This window comes from Porites lutea, chromosome 7 (genome assembly GCF_958299795.1).
Source record: "Porites lutea chromosome 7, jaPorLute2.1, whole genome shotgun sequence".
Classification (NCBI taxonomy): domain Eukaryota; kingdom Metazoa; phylum Cnidaria; class Anthozoa; order Scleractinia; family Poritidae; genus Porites; species Porites lutea.
The window spans coordinates 28096832-28119184 of NC_133207.1; the positions used below are offsets into that span (position 1 = coordinate 28096832).

General features: G+C 38.6%; 2 protein-coding genes across 2 annotated transcripts in view; one reads left to right on the top strand and one right to left on the bottom strand.

Moving 5' to 3' along the window:
* Nucleotides 1-22353, top strand: part of LOC140943801 (uncharacterized) — a 270540-nt gene that overhangs the window by 3607 nt on the left and 244580 nt on the right. Inside the window, exon 3 of the mRNA XM_073392913.1 lies at nucleotides 447-464. Coding sequence (XP_073249014.1) covers nucleotides 447-464 — 18 coding nt within the window. The remainder of the gene's footprint in view (nucleotides 1-446; nucleotides 465-22353) is intronic.
* On the bottom strand, nucleotides 20952-22202 carry LOC140943793 (uncharacterized). Its single transcript, XM_073392904.1, has 2 exons — nucleotides 21350-22202; nucleotides 20952-21276 (listed from the first exon to the last, which is right to left on the bottom strand). The coding sequence occupies exons 1-2, from the start codon at nucleotides 22200-22202 to the stop codon at nucleotides 21116-21118; spliced, it is 1014 nt and encodes a 337-aa protein (XP_073249005.1). The 3' UTR covers nucleotides 20952-21115.

Consider the following 22353-nt stretch of genomic DNA (forward strand, 5'->3'; position numbering starts at 1 on the left):
TCTGATTGGCTAGAACTAATTTGCGTACAAAAATTTACGACATAGCTTTTTGGTGAGTATTTCTCAGTATGTATATAATAAATACTCACATTACATACATTCCCACGCGTGTAAAATCATCGTTCGCGATTTTGACTAGACATATCACGTTTTTTACTTTTGAAAGACATCGTCCGTTCCATTGATTCGCTAGAACTCACATTGGCGTATGAAAATTTACGACATAGTTTTTCAGTAAGTAAATCTCAGTCTGTCTTTAATAATATGTTTTATCATTTTGACTCAGATTTTGATGAATGCAGCAACGGAAGTCATGACTGCCACGAGAATGCAACATGTGTAAATACCGCTGGACACTTTGAATGCATATGTAACCCAGGGTTTACTGGAGATGGGCGTATATGTGCAGGTAATATTGCGTTTTTTTTCTCAATTTTTTGTTGAAGCAAAGCACATTATCCATTGTTCAGGGTAAGAAATCAATATTCCTATCATTAACTTGCACCCAGACCGACAATTGAAAATACATCGCATAAAAAAATTGTCTCTATACTATTTCTTTAGTATGAGAAATACAAAAAAGATAATGTGAATCAACCGCATTTTGTTCATGAGATAAATACAAAAGGCTGTGACGTCTCGGCGTTACTGTATTCCTAAGTAAGTTCATGAGATTTCAGCCCAAAATAAGGGAGTAAAACATCCCTACTATACTACTTTCGCTCTATCATTGCACATAAGCACATATCGACGTTCTAGTCCAGCAGTATGCAGAATGTTTGTCGCATGAACCTAGTTTATTGGCTTAACTCAAAGTCTTCTGTAGCTTAGTGAAAGAGCATCTGGACTAGCCAACCTAACGGAGATGGTTTGGAAAAACGAAAGGCTTGAACAAACGGAGGTTTGCTTGCTACTGGCAGTACTCGGATTTTTTCTTCCGAGCCGCTAGTGTCAGTGACTGAAAAAAATCATCTCTCTCAACCTAAATATATGATAGTCTTAATTTGTGCTTACAAATTGCCATATATCCTATATGAACCAGCTGTTTAGGCCATAAAACACAGTTTCAGCTCTTTACTCGCCATGGCTTGCGTTTTTCAACTATGTTGCTTTATCTAAACGTCGTCCCATAAACTTTGCTTTGGAATATGTAGTAACCGGTTTTCTTATGTTTCCACTTTTAATCAAGATTGTGCCATCAATCTGCGCCACTTTCAACAACATCAAGGTTTGCCTACTAAAGGGGCTCATGATGCTCAACATTTTAGTATCAATGGGTGTCTGTTTCTCGCCTTCGCGAACTATTTCGATGACGTTGAACGATGGAGAACAAGCTCTTTTATCTACAAAATGAATCCGTCAACGGATCAGTTTGTTCTTTACCAGACCATAGACATTGTTGGAGCTTTTGACGTTGAGTATTTCAATATTGGTAATAAACATTATTTAGCCATTGCTAGCCACAATGATGGTATCATCTATCGCTTGGATTCTCGTATTTTGCAGTGGAACGGTAACCAGTTTGTCCCTTTCCAAAGTATTGCAACAAACGGGGCAGCATCATTTACGTTTTTTAAGGTAATGGAAGAATCGTTTCTCGCTGTTTCGAACTTTTATAACGATACCTCACACTCTATCAGTTCAATTGTGTACAAGTGGAACATTAACAAGTTTGAAAAATACCAGGAGATACAGACTGAGGGGGCATTATCAGGTGCAGCATTTGAAATACACAACGAAACATTCTTTGTTTTTGGGAACTTCGTTAATGCTAAGCATGGGCACTCCGTCAATTCTACCGTCTATAAATGGTCTGGTGGGTACTTTGCCAAATTCCAGTCACTGGAGTCGTTTGGAGCATGGCATGTGGAATTTTTTAAGAGCAATGGAGATACCTTCCTAGCTTTCGCTAATCATCACAACGGCACTACTTATAACCTCGAATCCTTCATATACAAGTGGAATGGAAGCATGTTTGCGCTGTTTCAATCCATTCCAACGCGTGGAGCCTCTGCGTTGTATCCATTTTTTGTGTGTGGCCAAATGTTCCTTACTGCTGTCAATTTCTACGACGAAAATGTTCAGCGGTATAGTACTACATCAGATGTGTACCAGTTCACTGGCGGCCATTTAATCAAATATCGAGAGATTCCCACCGAAGCGGCTTTAGCTGTAACAGCATTTGAATTTAAAAATCAATTTTATGCTGTTATTGTTCGTTATTATAGCCAAATTGATAACAAACACACAAGAAATAGCAAGTTGTTCAAGTGGATCTAAAACGATAAGATGACTTCGGAAACATTTACTTAGTGACTTCATTAAGCTACTCTGGCTCCTTCCATACGTTTCAGTGTCAAGGTGGCGACGAAGTTTTAAAATGCCGCGAATGGAGATGTCAGGGCACAAAAAGACGCTTTAGAAAACCTGAACACACCAAAGAGCATATCAAGAAGGATTCTAACATGTGTTTTGTCGAAAAAACATGAAAATTCTTGAGGGAGAGTGGAATTTGAGAGAGTGGAGTCCTCGATCGATACGATCCACGATAAACTTGTCAAAAATTCACGATTGCTAAAGTAATTCGTCACGGCATGATATTAATAGGTAATCAAATGGCACACTCGTGACAAAACGCGCGTGAAATTATTCCCTAATTTCACTCGTCACCATTTAGATTACACATACCTATACGCTATAATTCGTATCGACACTATATATATATACTAACAATCTGGCTTGATTCCATAATAATGTTAATAACCCTAGATATACCAAACCATACTCACGAGCGGCACATCCCCATCCAAAAATTCCTAAAGTACCCGCCCCCCTGCCCCCCTCCTCCCGGGGCGCCAAGAGTTATTGGCCTTATACAGAAATTCATCAGGGCAAAAGAAATTACTCGTTGAAAGGCAGGAACTAACACTAGTAAGGTGTCGGCTTTAGGGAGGTGCCCAGCGTTTAAGAGCGATCTAAATTAATACTCTAACTTGATATAAATAAACATACTAACTTGTAACACGGCCTATCGCCCTCTATCCATCTTATCGACCAAATGTTTCCAAATTCGTCAGAAGTGTCTCAGTTGACTTTTGTTATGCTTAAGAGGCCAGTTTAGCTTATTTGGAACTGCCCTAAAAACTATTTAATATCTGCTTTTATCTCTTTGGTCGTCTCCGGAATATTCAAGCGACTTTTTTTCTCATCCGAAGGTATTACCTGCCCTGATGGGTGCGCTGTCAAAAGTTCGAGAACATGGAGTATCCGCACTTTCATAAGACAAATGTAAAGAAGGTGTTTGGGAGTAATAACGAAATTTAAAGGATTCCCTGTTCAGTCTTTTTAACAATAATCACAATATCTTGGTTATAAAATGTGCGCCGAAAAAACAAAACCTCATAAAATTTTACATAAGTTAGTCGAAAAACTGAGAATATCTTAAACGAATGGAACCGCGTTATACAGAAATTTTGACTTTTCTCGAGCTTCAGACTGATTTCTAGGCAAAATTTGCTCCTTCGAGGAGTTATTTTACAGAAAAAAATTTGTAATGTCCCAGCTTTTTGTTACCATGAATCTGTGATGCACTATGAACTGCAATGTTATGAAAATCCCATGAAAATGTCATTAAAAACCTAGGAACGCACTTTTCATGGCCCTGAATTCAGATATTTTATTTTCATGGCCTATGTTTCAGGCCATGAATTTTCCATGAAAAGTTGATAATGGTTTTCATGGCTGAAATTGCCATGAAATACTGATTTGGCACTAGGGTTCATGAGCCATGAAAAGTTGGTGTGTTATAGCGTTCATGGGCCATGAAAATTACACTCAGAGATTTCAGGGGTCGTGAAAAATGAGAAATGATAATTTCGATTTCATGGGTCATGAATATACCATTACATTTCTGCCATGTTGGGCCATAAAACCATATACATTGATTTCATGGGCCATGAAAATTCTAAGAAATCAGTTCCCTGGATAGAATCACACCCCGAAATATATAAAAATACTGTATAACATTAAGTGACTGCAACATTAAACCTCAGAATCTTTGGCCATGTTAAAATAAATAAATAAATAAATAACTTTAATAGTAACATCCTCGTGAGGTTTTTCAGGAACTATTTACAAACTATTTCCAATTTATAAAAGCAAAAATGACAATAAAAACTCGAAATCACAATTTATGATGGTATTCTACTAAAATCTAAAGCTTATGAAGGAAATGTCTGCCTCAATAGTGTGTCTTTCAGGGCGCGCTTGAAAGATGCCAATGAGGCACTTTGCCTAAGTTCATTATGCAAGTTATTCCATATGCAGGCCCCTCTGTAGGAAAATGTGCGCTGGCCTATAGCCGTTCTGTATAGCGGAATCTGCAAAGAGTTCCGTGTACGAGTGTTACGAGTATGTATATTTGAGCGCTTGGTAAACTTGCTCGTTAAGTATTGAGGCGCAAGATCGTTCTGACATTTAAAGGTCAAAACGGAGTCTCTATAGAATAATTGTTCTTTAACAAGAAGCCAGTTTACCTCTCGAAGCAAAGGTGTTACGTGGCCAAACTTCCTAGAGTTTGTTACGATCTTGCTGACAAAATTCTGAATAGATTGTAATCTGTTTATATTCTGGAGTGTAGTATTAGACCGTACAGATGAGCAGTAAAGCATCTTGCTAAAGACTAATGATGTTATTAACAACTCTAGTGTTTCCTTGTCGAAGCTCCTTTTGACTCTATTTATTTGGCAAAGCTTTGCGAAACAAGATGACACTACACATGAAATATGGTGATCGTAGGTCAGATGGGGGTCAAGAAAGACTCCCAAGTCCTTGGCAGAGTCTGTTGGCTTCAGTGTTTTACCTAAGAATACCACTCTAGGGTCTTCTGGTAACCTGCTTAACATCTCTCTGGTACCGAGGAAAAGGAGTTTAGTTTTATCGGGATTGATAAGTAGATGGTTCTCACAGCACCATTGAGCTACATTGTGAAGGTCTTGTTCGAGCTTTTCAATGGCAGCATCAAGCTCAACCAGAGGAAATGACATGAATAGCTTTGAGTCATCCACATACGATTCTAGGTTGCAAAACGTCGGTGTTTTTGTTGTACCATGAAGGACACTCTTTGCTTTTAATGCTTTACAACTGCCATTTTTTTCACAAGAATGACACATTGTCAGTTTTCACATATAACTAACAAAAGCTTCACAGACCAACAAAGCCTCTTGATTACAGGCATCGACTAGAATAAAGTCAGTACCAGTGTCTGTCACGTAGTGACCAGTGATCACCTTAACAAAACTCTCTTTGGCTCAATTAGACTGTCTTTGAAGTTACAATCTCTAAAATTGCCTTGATGGTGTCTACTAAAATACGATGATATTATGGTTCTACAGCCAATTATCAATGTAGCAACTTCAACATTATAACATCACACTTGAACATGAATACAATTGTTCCTAAATTTGACACCAGACTAAACCGTTGCATGATTATTGTTAGATGTACAGTGTTTATATTAATAAAAAAGCAATGTAGATGATTTAAGGTCCTTCTTATTCTATCATGCCTGAGTTGTACTCAGATTTCATGTATAAACAATGGCGTGGTCTTGGTGTGTTCAAGGTGTCTTCAGTTCAATTAATTTTCCGTACCTTTGAGCTTGTCCAACATCAACAACGTCCACAACACGTTTTTCGTCGCAACTTTGATTTATAATATGGTCCAGCATTTTCTTTCACAACTTAAAAAAACAATGTTGAGTCTACCTATTGCATTTAACACTTCAAATGCGTTGGAATATTTGAATCAACGCTGAAAATAACCGCTCTTTCGACCCAAACGGTGAAGCACGTTCTCTATTAGCCGCCATGTTTGTTGTTCCCAGGCTTCCACGTGATTTTCGCACACGCGCGATTTGATTTACTTTATCACGTGCGGCTTGTGAACCAATAGACAAGTGTGAAATGAACTTCCGTTGAATAGTTCAAATATTCAAGCGGACTTCAAATGCGACAGAGTATGAATTTCATCCGATTTCTTCGAGTCGTTATTAGTCCCTCGGTAACTGAGAGGAGAAAACGACTTGAAGTAATCTGATGAAATTCAGGCTACTTACACGCATCACTTCTACGAAAGATTTCGGTGAATTTTTGGGCACACGCAGCTGGTGAAGTTTATTTGAAAATATGTTTTACTGATTATTCTAGTTATATATAGACTACGAGTAGTCCCCCATTTTTCCTCAGGGATAGTAGAGCGAGCGAAACGCTAGCGCGCGTGAAAATCTCCCCACGCGAGAAAAGGCGACACGCGGCGGGAAGAGAGAAAAATGAGGGTCCCTTTTCTCGCGTGGGGTAATTTTCACGCCCGCTCGCGTTTCGCTCCCTCTACTATCCCTGAGGAAAAATGGGGGACTACTCGTAGTCTAAGATATATAAAGAGACAACTGCCTAATTTTTATGAATATTTTCACTGTAAGTTTACCACGCAGGTGGCTGCTCCGAAGTATCTTGTATATATAAGGTGACAACTTCGAGGTTACAAGGTGACAACTTCGAGAGGTCGTGCGATCGTCTACCAATGGGTAAAAAACAGCAATGTTCAATTTCGATTTCATTGTCGATTTTTGATTTGAGGTACAACGAGGTAAATTGTAATTCCTTGAAATTATATCCCTTCCTCTCTTCAAAACTTACCATGGCTTCACAGAACCTCGAATATGGAAGTTGGAAAGTATCACCAGAGTATCACATTTCTTGAAGTACCCGACCGTGACAATCTGGACAGTTCTCTCTGTCTTAAAAATAAGGCATTTAATTATGCATTAATAGCTTGGAAAATTCGCTCAGTATATCAATTCAGTGCCAATCAAAAGGAATGAAACAAAACGAGCTCACTTCAAACCGTCAAACAAGCTCTTTTCAAGGTCGAAAAATCATCTCCGGCGCTCACGATGCATCCAAAATGGCAACGTAACACGAGAAAAATTGCCGCATGGAATCATGGGAAGAAGTGCATAATCCTCCTTCGCTCTGACCCTATTACGCAGCTCTGACGCAAAGAACGACTGCGTTAGAGACTAGCCAGCCTTGATGACATTGTAAAGAAATAGACTGTTATATATTTCACCTGTACCAGGAGTGCTTGTCAGCATCAAAACCGTTGTGCCAACAAACTATTGCCCCGTCAAAAAGTATCCCGTTTCTGCCCGTCTCACCAATATATGATGACCTGGCCGTCACAGCATTTGATCTTGTATACTGCTACCTATGTGTGCACGGGGATCTCAACAGGGGATAGATTTGACGGTTGACGGTTAAATTTTGGGGTTTTTGAATTACATTTTGTATTTTTAACATTAACTACATTGTTCCTTCTAGAGGTAGACTTGCAGGTCTTTCACTGTCTTAGAAAATGAAGTAAAATTTTGCCAACGATTTTGTTTTTGCTTTCAGTGTTTTGTTGTTGTTCATTAATTTCCTGAATTTCAATTTTTGGGGTCTTTCTTTTTCTTGCTGGTGCACGTTATCTTTTTTGCTTCTCTTAAATGTATGTCTCGAATTTTACTTAGTTATAACCAACAGAATGTAGCAACGGAAAACATGATATTAAACACCATGACGATTTTAAAACAATTAAGAATTATTGAATAACAACCATTTGAACCACCTTACGGTACGTTTATTTGATATAATATTAAATAGATACTGTTTTCAAAAACACATACCCTCAATGACAATCATACAAATCTAACTTTTACAAATAACAGTCTCATGCACCTGAACTAGTTGATTGATCATTTGAGACAACAAAATGACAATACAATTGATTGTTAAGTGTCAAACTTGCATGGTAAACTTGGGTAAAGATGACAAAACTCTTGTAACAAATTGATATAAAAACTGAAATATTTTCTAACATTTAATAGACCTTTTTAAGCCTACCACTGCAATCAGCATGTTACTGAAACACTCAAGGAGACAGAATTCACGGAAGAAAGTGCAAAAAAAGCTAAAATCGATCATAATCACTCATTAGAAATATGAGACACTCGAAAACATACCTAGTTTTTTATTGTGCAGAAGACCTCTACCTTTTTTTTTTTTTTGAAAACAAGTATTTTAACTCGTTTTCCCTTTTTCTTTACCTTTTAATAGGTGCCTTTAAAAACGCCTTGGCCTGTTCACAAACTAGGTTTCATGTTTGTTCCTATCGAGGAACTCTCTTATAGACAACACAAGAAACGAAATATTTTTCTGTGATGACTTCAGTACAATACTCCAAATTCCAAATACTGCACGAGGTTAAAACTGACGTACTCGCTTTTGCCGGCTTTACTGAGCACAATAGCATATCTTATAATGTTCGCATTATGATTTTCCAGTTTATCCTGTTGCAATGATTCTGTCTCTGGAATAGTCATTCACAGTATATTTAGAGTGGTTTTCGTTTGAGTGTCGTAAAACCAAAACCAAAGTAATTACTCTGGCCAATCACATAGGACACAGACAATACATTGAACCAATCAAAACTCGAAGTAATTACATGTGGCTGACGCAAAAACGCGGGAAAATGCATGCGAGCGCGTCACAATTGGCTCTGGTTTTACTTCTGATTGGATGAAAAGGTGGCGCGAATCTTTTAAGCCAATCGCATCGTGTAGAAAGTGCAAAACCAATTACTTTTCGACACTCAAATGAAAACCGCTCTATAGCAAAAACTAATCACTTATCTACCATGACTAAATACAACCATAATGTCGTGGAACTTGCTGTCTCAGTGGCGGATCCAGACCTTCAGATAAGGGAGGGGGGCCGGTCTCCAAAAAGATTTTTTTCGGCCCTTCGGGCCTCATTTTGGTCAAAAAATAAGAGGGGGGCTGGCCCCCCGGGCCCCTCGCCTGGATCCGCCACTGTCAGTCTAATATCATTTCCTCACATTTTCCCAATTTAGTTTTTTTTCAGTGAAAAAAAAAGAAAAAGAACGAAAGAAAGAGAAATTTTAAAACAGTTAGACATGTGTATGTATACGTACTACGCGGCGACGACCATAAAACGAAATAACCGCGTCTTCAATTTGTTTCTTCATCTTCTGTTTTCTCTTACCGGTAAATCTCTTCCCTATAGTCATGCCTTTGAAAACCAGTCCAGCAATTGCTCCAGTTGCAAAAAAATAAATGGTTAAATGAGCTGCCGCAAAGTCGCGAGAATCACTGAACAAAATTGCTGAACAAAAAGCAAAAAATACGAAGATCAAAATAAGAGCCATTTTGCGAAGAGTGCGATAGAATTCTGGGATTATCGGTAGTACTCTGTGCTCATTTATTACAGACCAGAAAAGCTTCTCCGGAAATGAATCCTCCTCACCAGTATCCACACTGCAATTTTGTGGCCTGTGTTTTTGCCGATACTTGAAAATCATGTCCTTGATTTCCTTGTACGCATTTTGGAAGTTATAGTAACACAGTAACAGATTTGTTACAACAGCAATAAGGAACGCTAAAAAATGGGCTAAAATTTCGCTGTTGAAAACTAATCCCATAACTGTCAAACCAAAGATTCTTACAACAAAACGACCAGACAAAATGGCTAAGAAACAGGGTAAATACAACCAGCAAATAGGGAGAAAAAATATAAAAATAAATATAATCAAACTGATAGCCAACGCAATCAGGACTAGAATGGGTACAAATACAAGGAATATCTTGATAACTTTGCCCTGTGACAAACGGTTTACAATCCGTTTCAAACTCTTGAATGATGACTCGCAAAGTAAAATGTAAGCACCACACAATCTACGATACGCGATGTTTAGTACACAAAATAACGGTGAATACCACATAGTAGCTAATATAAGCCCCCCGAGTAATATAAAAAGGCCAAATACTCCTAAAACCACACCAAAAATCAATAAAATAACTGTATAAACAGGAACATAACAAGCATTTACCAAGCTTCTTTTCAGTCTTTCAGATGGCTTGATATGTTTTACACACGCTGTACGTTCTATGGCCCATTTTATAATGCTACTATGTTTTTCAAATATCCACATCACAAACTTCTTAAGATTCAGTTGCCACTCTTCTATGTGCCTTCGCATGTCTTTTCCTACTCCGTCTGAAGAAAAACTTTCTCTGCAGATAAGACATTTCTTGTCTTGAACAGGCCCCTGTTCGCGGTCGAGCAAAAAGTCCTGAGGTCTCGAAAACAAAACCGCTGCAAAAGGAACGAAAACTGCAGATATTAAAATGAAGATATCAAAGGCCGTTCCCATGTGAAAAAAATACATGGAAAACAACTGCAATCCGTCTAGTAATGCTTTTTGCTTTGCAGCAGTTTCGTCGAAAACCCTGCGTTTTAGTGTTAAAGCTAATAGTAGTCTTAGGTAAAGAAAAGTGGGGGCTACACAAAATACAAGATAAGCCAGCTTAATATTAAAGGGAAACTTAAGATGTGCTAAGCTCCCAGAATAGTTACTAGATATAACTCTTCTCAGTAGATTGCAACAGGTAGTTGGACTTGAATCATCCATGTAAACTAACATTTGTTCTGAAGGCTGTTGATCATCTCCCCTACCGCTCTCTCGCTTATCATGACCGTCACGTCCATCTTGAAGGTGTTGTCTTTGGTTATCAGCTTTCCCATCTGGACTCTTTGTCTTTGATCTTCTAAAACAAGTAACTGGACTTCCATCATTAATGAGAACTGAATTTTCAGGGTCGGGATAATGGTTTTGATCACCTTCTGCAGTGCTGTCTCGCCGAGTATAATGATATCGACCTTGCAGTTCTTGATTATCAGCATCATCACCTTTCCTTTTGCTATTTAGTTCTTCCTCTTCTTTAATTTCTTTCGCTAGTTCTTGTTTAAAATTGAAAATAAAGTCAGGTAGGACGAGAGGAAATGCGGGGAAATATAACACCAAGACTCCTTGCAACATGAAAAGAACCACATTAAATGCCTCGAGCCAGGGGGTGTTTCTAGCAGACTGGTTGCAACGAATCTCCCCAGAAATTTTCTCTCTGACACAACAATCGTACTCGAGGTTATCTTCATGAAATAAGAGTTTAAAGAGGCTGTAATCTTTAATGTCTTGAACACATACAACATCTACTTTGTGACTGGATATTGTGACATTTTTTAACAGTGCTCTTCCAATCACTTTGTTTTGACACGACGAGTTCAAGGCTTCAAGACATCCAGCAGGATGTTCCTTCAAAGGTACTGTCATACTTCTTACTTGGTAGTTTAAAAGTCCCAGAGATAATGCATCGTAGTCGTAAGGTAAAGACAACATAGGTTCACTAATGGATCTGGCATAAACCCACCAATCTGGCAAAAACTCGTCTTGAACATTCAGTGGACCATAGCTGTCGTTACCGGTTATTTTCACTTGCAAGTAAACTAATTTTACTCCTTTTTCAGACGCCTTGAATTGAAATTCAGATGTCAGGTCTTCTCCAACCGGAAAAAGGCTGCACTCGCGGCAGTTCTGTTTAGCGGTAGAAGAAACTAAGAAGCAAAGAAATGGCAACAAAATGGTCGTGAAAGCCATTCTAGTTGAATGAATTCTGCTCTGACCTCTTGCGAAAGCTGATCTGCCGTGGGTCTGAGAACTGCGAATCAGACAAACGTGTCATCGGAAACTGGCAAATATCCAAATTGCTAATTGCACTTTTGTAAGGTGTACTTGACGTTACGCTAGGTGACTATTAAAATGGAAGGTATTTACCCGCAATGAGAACTAAATATTGGTAGTCTTACACTGGAGCCTGAATAAGCTAAGAAATATTTCAAGACAAGTAAATTTTAAATTCTTTAAGAAAAAGTAAGCTTCACACACAACCTTTTCTTTTTTTACTTCAGGTTAACTTAAGGCTATTTTCCCACGCAACATAATCAAGATTGATTGACATGAATCGCCTTTCTCAAAGCTCAAGAAACCGCAAGTTCGCTAAGTCGGTTTTAAGGATGGTTTTCAAGTCACTTGAAACTTGGTTAAATCGTTTCAACTTTCCTACTTTAATGAGATGCAAAGTAAAATAACTAGAGATTTTTACCTAGGCCTTCACACACGAATCTTTGGTCAAGTAAAACCTAGCAGCTCCTAAGTCCTACTTTACGGGCTAGTGTAAGACAACCATTGTCCAGAATGTACAAGGGAAATTTCCCTTCTGTTGTTTAAAACAAAACGGAAATCCATTGAGATAGCAAAGCCTTAGGTCATGTTACTTTCACCCTTATTAAGGTCTTATCATTAAAAGAATGCAAGAAGAATCTTTTGTCAGCGCAGAAGGCTAAAATTCAATGACTTCAATGGGAGTTGTTCGAATTTTCGCTACAAGTAAGGGAGTCCGGACTTCGGAATCGGAGAAATTGCGAAATCCGGGAAATTTTTGCTTGTGGCCAAATCAGGAATCTTTGGCTTTGGAATCCGGAATCGAATACAGCTCAAGGAATCCGGAATCTCCATGACGATAGGAATCAGGAGTCCAAGTTCTACTCACAAAGTCCGGAATCCAGTGCCTGGAATCCTGAATCCACGGCGTGAAATCCGGAATCCAATACTGTCTTGGATTAAGTATTTATATAGATTCCCTTACATGTGTCGAGAATTAGAATAACAGAATGCACGTCAGAGTCAACAAAAAGATTTGAAATATAAGAGTAATTTTCGTCTGTCATTTCGCCCCCTGGAACGAGTTTAGGATTTCGAATATTTCAGTCAATAACTTCCAATGAGAAATTAAGACAACGAGCACCACTCTTCAACGACTTCAACAAAATATTGTTTTTAGCATGCAATTGCATAGTCTGCGAGCGGAGACGTATTTCCGGCCGGTTGTCGCTTCTCTTCATGATCATCCGGGTGAACGTATTTTCGTTGGAAATATACACTTCTAAAACATTTTTGTACCCGTTGCCGTTTAACAGCGTTCGCAACCATGTCATAAAGTATTGTCAGTGGCAGTTAAATCCTTGAAATCATTTAAGTCTTTGGGCGCGGCTTCCTTTGAAAATCACTGTACTACGAATATAAAGGGGATGTAACCGACCACAGAGGAAAACGGTACTTCATGTTATCGCCTCTTTATATAAAATGGGATGTTTCAGAGGTTTTCTCATCTTGAGTGACTCTTTGTACCACTGTCCAGAAAGTAACGAGAAGGTATGCTGAGAAAGCCGATACATTGAAAGCGAGCCCAGAAATTTTTCATAAGCAAGAGGAAAGTCCCATTTTTGATTTCGTGAGTCAAGGGGATAAATTCCTTAGATGCTGCCATCACTGTGAACAAAATATTGTTTTTCAAGAACTGTCAGGGGATTCTCACTCTCAACTTCTGCTGATGGACAATTGTGTTGTGTGAAAGCTAAAACAGTCTTTCTACATGAGGACTACGTAGTGAGAGAAATCAACTCTCTGAAACATATTTAAGCCCCGTGTGGAAATTCACAGTTTCGGTTCTTAGAAGCAAAGAGATGAATAATATAATAAAGATAGTTAATAGATAAGGTAGCAAATCGCCATTTAACAAATATTGTTTGTAAGGAATACACGAAATGGTTTCGTAAGTTGACTCTTTATTGTTTTGTGTCAGAAACGTGAAAGTCAATATACTCATCCCTGTCTCCTTGTAGTATCTAAAGACGAATAAAATGTCAAATCAAATCGGGAATGGCTATTAAAGGTGAGTTATTTAATTTTTTCGTCAGTGTTGAAGAGGGAAAACCTCTTAAATACTTGTTGATTGTCCTTAGCCATCGTATACAATGATTACACACACATGCATGGTCACGGCTTTCGTTAGGTAAAACTGAGTAAAAGGCCCGGGGTATTATATAGGTACTCCTAGGAATTCTTGGTGGGGGTGTGTCGCCCGGTTCCTCTAATCCTGACCCTACTGCGGACCAAAAAATGTCATTTCCACATCCGTTTTCAGACCAAGACCTCTAAAATCCATACTCGTTTTCAGACCAACCCTTTAGGCAGAAAATATGTCATTAAAGTACTAAGATTAGAGGGCAACCAAAAACGTTCTTCAAATCCAGTTAGAATTCGCTTATTTCTCTTTCTTTCTTACTTATTTGGAATTGAAACGATAAATACGTTAATACACTGTCTCGTGTTTCCCTTGAAAACCATACCCCATTCCAGAACAAAATGGGCAAAATCTATACCCGTTTTCAGTCCAAAAAGGCGCATAAACTCTACCCGATGTGGTACAGCACATACCTTCATGGCTTATATAAAGGAGTATCCCCCCCCCCCCCCCCCAGAGTAAAAGGCCTTGAGAACGAGGTTGTGTGGGAATCTGAGCAGAGCGAGCCCTTTATCATTGCGAACTGCGGTCTTTAGCTAAGTCGTCAGCTGCTCTGATGGGTGCCCGGTCAAAAGTTCGAGGACATGGAGTATCCGTACTCTCATAAGACGATTCTAAGACACGTTTTGTCGTAATAACAAAATGTTAGAGAGGCCTTGTTCAGTACAGTCTTTTCCAGTGGAAAGGAAATTGGTTTGTCCCTTTCCAAACTGCTGCAACAAATGGAGGAACAAAATTTACATCTTAAATGCGATAATGGAAGAAACGTTCCTGTGCGTCACAAATTTCTTTGACCATACTTTACACTTCATCAGCTCAGTTACCTACAAGTGGAACATACATTAACAAGTTTGAAAAAAATCGGGAGATACAGACTGAGGGGGCTTCACCAAGCGTAGCATTTAAAATAAACAATGAGCCCTTTATTGTTTTCGGGAATTAGTTTAACTCTAAGCACATGGTTTCTTCGTCAATTCGACCGTTTATAAATGGTCCAATGGGTACTTCAGCAAATTTCAGTCACTTCAGTCTTACGGAGCAATCTATGTGAAATCCTTCGACAGCACAGGCCATACCTTCCTAGCTTTTGCTAACTACCGTAACGAAACCAGTGTTCAGGGTCATAATATCCACTCATTCATGGAATGGTAGCAAGTTTATGCTGTTTCAGTCCATTCCTACCCGTGGAGGCTATGCTTTGTACTTACTTATCATTTGCGGTCAAACGTACATCGCTGCCATTAGCCTGTTCCAGGCGTTTAGATAGTGGGGAGCAAGTAGTAAACTCGTACGAGGCGAGCGCAAAAAGAAACACGAGGGTGAAAAGATGAGGGGAGACTGCCCTATTTTTTCCCTCGTCAATTTTTCGCCCGCGCTCTAATTTTGCGCCCGCTCCCCACCATCTGAACGCCTGGAACAGGCTACGCTGCCATCAATCACTACGATGGCGAGAAGAATGTTGAACTGCGTAGCACTACATCAGATGTGTACCAGTCCACTGGAAACCACTTTATCTCATACCGAGAAATTTCTACCCAAGCGCCGATAACTCGATAGCCGGAACAACATCAGATTTCCCAAATCAACTTTATCTGTTATTACAGCGAAACCGAAAACAAATACAAGATAAACTGCTAGTTGTTGAAGTGGATCTAAAGAAAAGAAACATACCACTGACCCTATTAGTACGCGGCTCTGACACAAAGAACGACTGCGTTATAGACTAGCCGCGGTCAGCCCTGGTGGGCCAGAGAGGGGAGGGGCTTAATACTGAGAGGATGGTATAACAAACAGAATGTAGCAATAATGGAAAACATGATGAACTATACGACTCTAAAACAATTAAATTGGGTAGTTTTGCATATTGAATAACAATTATTTGACCCATTTTAACGTTTATTTGATTTGATACAATAAATCGATACTGAAAAAACACATAACCCCCTAATGACAATCATTCAATTCTAAGTTTTAAAATAACAGTCTCATGCATTTGAACAAATTGATTGATCATTTGAGAAAACAAAACTAACAATGAATGTTATTGAACTGGTAAACTGGTGTAAAGATGAGAAAACTCCTAATTGTAACAGTATAAATAAAGAAAAATAATCGTTTGACATTTAATAAAACTTTATTATAACTAAAGACTACGACTACCATATATGTTCCTGAAAGATACAAGGAGATAGAACTCCCTAAAAGGGCAAAAACCCGGTTAATAAAATGAAAAATGAGACACACTCGAAAACAGTCATTTTTCATTGTCCAGACGACCGTAAAAAAAACAAACAAACAAGTAAACAAACAAACAAATAAATTTAAAAAAAACAAGGATTCTGACATCATCTTCCCTTTTTTGTTACCTTTAAAAAACATTCTCGACCTCTTCACGAACTACTTTCTTGGACAAAAATTTAACAAAATGGACGTAATGTCATGTCTAGTTTCAATGAAAGCTCTTACTGAGCACTGGCACTGCCTGACTACAAATACTTCCCCTTCCCACCCAAAAAACAATGTTGAAGTCCGACTGAGCAACATTGACCACTGGGTGGGCCGAGGAAGGGGGCATAAGCGGTACCAAATCAGTGGGAATCGTTCTGTGGGTAAAAAAACGGTGCAAAATCTTAACACTTTTTGTCCAAGAATGTACTAGGTTTAATACTTATTCTGATCGAGGAACTCTCTTATGACCAGAACAAGAAATGAAACATTTTAGGTCAAAGTTAAGAGAACCGTCTCTTCAGGGTAGACAACTTTGACAGGCCAGGGAGAATTGCCACTCGGACGGAAGCTTTCATTTACTTCTCGATTAAAATTTGCGAAAATTTTAGCAAAATGAAAAGAAAAGTACTCAGTATGTCCATGACAACTGAGGTGTTGATGTTCCTCTAAGTGTAGTCATTTTACACGTTTGTCAGGCTTGGACAAATTTTTGGATAACAGTCACCTCGTTCTTAGAAGGGCACTGCTGGAACACAGCCTGCTAGTAGGTATATACGCTAAGGGCGTGTTGGCCCTCTACAGAAATTCATCAGAGCAAAAGAAACTGCTTGATAAAAGCAGGAACCAACACTAGTAATTGTGTCTGCTTTATGAGGTACCCAGCGTTTAATTTAAAGCGATGTAAATTATACACTAACTAGATATAAATAAACACACTAACTTGTGCCACGGTCTATCGCCATCTATTTCAGGGACACCCAATGACCAAATGTGTCTCTATTGGCTTTTTTACGCTTAAAAAGCCTGTTGCAGCCGCCCTAAAAACTATTCAATATCTGCTTTTATCTCTCAGGTCAACCTTGGAATAAATAAACGACTTTTTCTCATCCGAAGCTGTCCTGATGGGTGTGCGGGCAAAAGTTTGAGGACATGGAGTAATTTTTGTGTACTTTCATAAGACGATTGTAAAGTAAGTGTTATAATAATAACGAATCAAATTTGAAGGAGCTTCTGTTCAGTCTTTTTAACAATAATCGCAACATGATATCTTACGTTGGTTATAAAATGTGCACAAAAAGCATCATAAAATTTTATATAAGTTAGTCGAAAAACTCTAAATATCTTAAACGAATGGAATCGCGTTTTCTATAAATTTTGCCTTTTCTCGAGCTACTGTAGCTTCAGAGATTTCTAGCCATGCCAAAATTTGTTTCTTCGACTGGTAGTTATTTTACAGAGAAAAGTCGCAATTCCCAGCTGTTTGAAACCACGATCTGACGCACAACTACAGTCCCAGAAGCTTTTCTTTACTTGTTCTCCGCTCAAGGAAAACTTCCGGGACCAGGATAACGCTAGCCTCCCAACGCATGACGAACCCCTAAGAACGTCTACGTCCTGCGTGCCCCACTAACGTTAATGGGACGGGTACGGTGACGAACCCGTAAGAACGTCTGCGTGGGTGGCTAGGATAACTCACAACTTTTGCAGACTAGAAAATTCCTGCGCAGAGACCTAAATATCAGCGATTCTGTCAAGCAAGCGTAAGTCGAACAAGACAAGCTGACAAGTTGGCTTGTTTACTTGAACTAGAAAACACCCAACAGCGCGAGTTTTATACCGGGATGACTTCTTGTTTTTATATCGCGTATAAATGAGATGTGGTTATACGCGCCGGGACATTTTTACCGTGGTAAATGACCCTTTACTGCGGGAAATTGTGTTAGTGCGTGTGCCGGACTAATTCACGAGGTAAATTTCCCCTGTTAAAAATCCAAAACAAAACCTGAGGCCGACGGTACTGCTCTTATTTTACCTTCCTCTCTCCATCAGTGCTCCGTGTTACGGATACAAGTAAAGCTACACGACACTTAAAGCTACACGGAATGGGAAGAAGTCGAACGAGCTGGGAATCGAACTCGGCACCTTCCGCTCAGACTGGGCCGCGCACTAACCAACTGAGCGTCGAATTCTTTATTGTAACAATTTTAATGGGCACCTTCTTGTCGAACTTAAGCACGACTCTTTTCAGCACCACACGTCGAGACTTAAATGACTATAAACCCCCGTTCTATTTGTACCCTCAGACAAGGATGATTTCATCTCGTAAAGTTTCCTAGTATATTGGGAAATGTTTCCTTGAAGAAAAGTAATTGATTCATCATGGAAGTCTGCACATGATTGATTTTTTCTTATCTTTAATTTGTTTTTGTTGTTGTTGTTCAATTTGCGAATTTCCTCTTTTTCATGCCTTTCATTTTCTTGTTTGTGCACGTTATCTCTTTAATGCTTGTCTTCACTGCTTGTCCCGTATTTTTTTTAGATATAACAAAACAAAATGTAGCTATGTAAAACATAATAAGTTCCCTGCTAACAGATTTTTGCCTCGTCGTGAGAGACCTCTGCTAGCAGGGAACATGATAAGCAACGCGAGTTTAAAACAATATTGAATAACATGAACCATTTGAACCATTTTAAAGTTTTATTTGACATAATGACTAGATATAAGAAAACATACCTACAATAACATTTGAAATAAAAGTTTCATGCATTTGAACTAATTGATTTTTGCCTGATTTGAGCCCATACGACAACAAAACTGTTATCTAACGACAATGTTATTGACCGTTAAGTGTCAAACTGGTAAACTGGGGATTATTAAGATGAGAAAAATCTTGTAGCAATATAAAAATTAGATATTTTTAAAACATTTACTAGACCTGTTTAATCTTACGACTACAAGCATGTTACTGAAACAGAGACAGAGCTCACTGAAAGTGCAAAATAAAAGATTCAGAGATCCCATAAGATCATTCTCAATCAATTTGAAATATGAGACACTCGGAATCATACTTCGTTTTTTCATGCAGACCGAAACCTTTTTTATTCTGAAAACAAGTATTTTAACCGATCGTTTTTCGTTATCCTTTACCTTCAGATAGATGCCTTTAAAAACGCCTTGGCCTGATCACAATCTAGGTTTCATGTTTGTTCCAACCGGGAACTCTCTTAAAATAGCCAACTGAAAAAACGAAATATTTTAAGGTGATGACGTCAGTCAGTAATAATTCTAATTCCAAACTACTGCACGAACTGTATTAAAACAGATGTTCTCACTTTTCATAGCTTTACTGAGCACAGTGGCAACTTATATTGTTTCCATATTTTCCTGTTTATCCTGTTGCAATGATTATGTCTCTGGACTCAAGATTTTAAAAGACTGAAAATAATAGATCACTTCTACAATGAGTAAATACAACAATTAACAATGTCGTGGAACTTGTAGTCTTATCACTTCCTCGCATTTTCCCAATTTAGTTATTTGCGGTGAAAAAAAAAATGAAAGAAAAATAAATTTTAAAACAGTTAGACATGTACTACTACCTCACGGCGACGACTGATAAAACGAAATAACTGCGTCTTCAATTTGTTTCTCGATCTCCTGTTTTCTCGCACCGGTAAATCTCTTCCCTATAGTCATGCCTTTGAAAACCAGTCCAGCAATTGCTCCAGTTGCAAATAAATAAATGGTTAAATAAGCTGCCCCAAAGTCGTGAGGATCACTAAACAAAATTGCTGAACAAAAAGCCAAAAACACGAAGATCAAAATAAGAGCCATTTTGAGAAGCATGCGGTAGAATTCTGGGATTATCGGTAGTACTTTGTGATCATCTATTACATGCCAGTAAAGCTTCTCGGGAAATGAATTCTCCTTGCCGGTATCCACACTGCAATTTTGTGGCCGGTGTTTTTGCCGATACTTGAAAATCATCTCCTTGATTTCCTTGTACGCATTTTGGAAGTTATAGTAACACAGTAACAGATTTGTTACTGCAGCCACAAGGAACGCTAAAAAATTGGATAAAATTTCCCTGTTGAAAACTAATCCCATAACTGTCAAACCAAACATTCTTACAAGAAAACGACCAGATAAAATGGCTAAGAAACAGGGTAAATACAACCAGCAAATAGGGAGAAAGATTGTAAAAATAAATATAATGACAATGATAGCCAGACCAACAAGGACTAGAATGGGAAAAAGTACAAGGAATATCGTGAAAACTGTACGAGTGCTCTTTCGAATAAATAGTCTCAATGATGAGGTACCAAGTAACACGTAAGCACCATACATTCTACGATACGCGATGTTTAGAACACAAACTAACGGTGAATACCACATAGTAGCTAATATAAACCCCCCGAGTAATATAAAAAGGCCAAATACTCCTAAAACCACACCAAAAATCGTTAAAATAATTGTATAGACCGGAACATAACAAGCATTTACCAAGCTTCTTTTCAGTCTTTCAGATGGCTTGATATGTCTTTCACAAGCCGTACATTCTATGGCCCAGGTTATAACGTAACTGTGTGTTGTAATTATCCATATCATAAACTTTTTAAGATTTAGTTGCCACTTTTCTATGTGCTTTCGCATGTCTTCTCCTACTCCGACTGAAGAATAATGTTCTCCGCAGATACGACATTTGCCGTCGAGCAAAAAGTCCTGAGGTCTCGAAAACAAAACCGCTACCAAAGGAACGGAAACTGCAAATATTAAAATGAAGATATCAGAAGCCGTTCCGAAGTGAAAAAAATCCATTGAAAACAACTGCAATCCGTCTGGTGATGCCTTTTTTTTTGCCGCAGTTTCGTCGAAAACCCTGCGTTTTATTGTTAAAGCTAATAGTAGTCTTAAGTAGAAAAAAGTGGGGGCTACGCAAAATACAAGAAAAGCCAGCTTGATATTAAAAGAAAACTTAAGATGTCGTAAGCTCCCAGAATAGTTACTAGATATAACTCTTCTCAGTAGATTGCAACAGGTAGTTGGACTTGAATCATCCATGTAAACTAACATTTGTTCTGAAGGGTGTTGATCACCTCCCGTACCGCTCTCTCGCTGACCATGATCGTCACGTCCATCTTGAGGGTCTTGTCTTTGGTTATCAGCATGATCTGAGGTATCAAACTGCTCATATTCACTCCTATCTGGAATGTTTGTATCTGATCTTCTGCAATAAGAAAATAGACTTCCATCATCAATGATAACTGAAATTTCAGGTTCGGGATAAAGGTTTTGATCACCTTCCGCCGTGCTATCTCGCTGGTAATAATGTCGATCTTGCAGTTCTTGTCCTTGATTATCATGGCTATCTTGACTGTTTATATCCTGTCCTCTCCTATTTCTATCAAGCTCATTTTTTAGTTTTTCGTCTTCTTGTTGTTCTTTCTCTAGTTCTTCTTGAAAATTGAAAATGAAGTCAGGTATTACAAGAGGAAATGCAGGGAAATATAACACCAAGACTCCTTGCAACATGAGAAGAACCACATTAAATGCCTCGATCCAGGGGGTGTTTCTAGCAGACTGGTTGCAACGAATCTCCCCGGAAATTTTCTCTCTGATACAACAATCGTATTCGAGGTTGTCTTCATGGTATAAAAGTTGAAACCAGTTGTAATCTTTAATGTCTTGAACACATACAACATCTTCTTTGTGAATGGTTCTTGTGACATTTTTTAACAGCGCACTCCCAATCACTTTATTTTGACACGACGAGTTCAAGGCTACGAGGCATCTAACAGGATTTTCTTTCAAAGGTACTGTCATACTTCTTACTTGATAGTTTAAAAGTCCCAGAGATAATGCATCGTAGTCGTAAGGTAAAGACAACATAGGTTCACTAATGGATCTGGCATAAACCCACCAATCTGGCAAAAACTCGTCCGGAACATTCAATGGGCTATAGCTGTCGTTACCGGTTATTTTCACTTGCAAGTAAACTAATTTTACTCCTTTTTCAGATGCCTTGAGTTGAAATTCAGATGACAGGTCTTCTCCAACCGGAACAAGGCTGCACTGATACTCGCTACAGTTCTGTTCGGCGGTAGAAGAAACCAAGAAGCAAAGAAATAGCAACAAAATAGTCTTTAAAGCCATTCTAGTTGAATGAATTCTGCTCTGACCTCTTCCGAAAGCTGATCTGCCGTGGGCCTGAGAACTGCCAATCAGACAAACCTGTCATAGGAAACTGGCAAATTGCAAATTGCTCCGCACTTTTGCAAGGTGCACTAGACGCTATGCACCAGGT

Bases quoted from the DNA above. Each gene is read 5' to 3' on its own strand.
- LOC140943793 (XM_073392904.1), bottom strand. From the start codon at position 22,202: ATGGCTTTAAAGACTATTTTGTTGCTATTTCTTTGCTTCTTGGTTTCT. The intron at 21,277-21,349 runs GTGATCAAAACC...TTCTTATTGCAG, and splicing joins GCGAGATAGCACGGCGGAAG to AAGATCAGATACAAACATTC.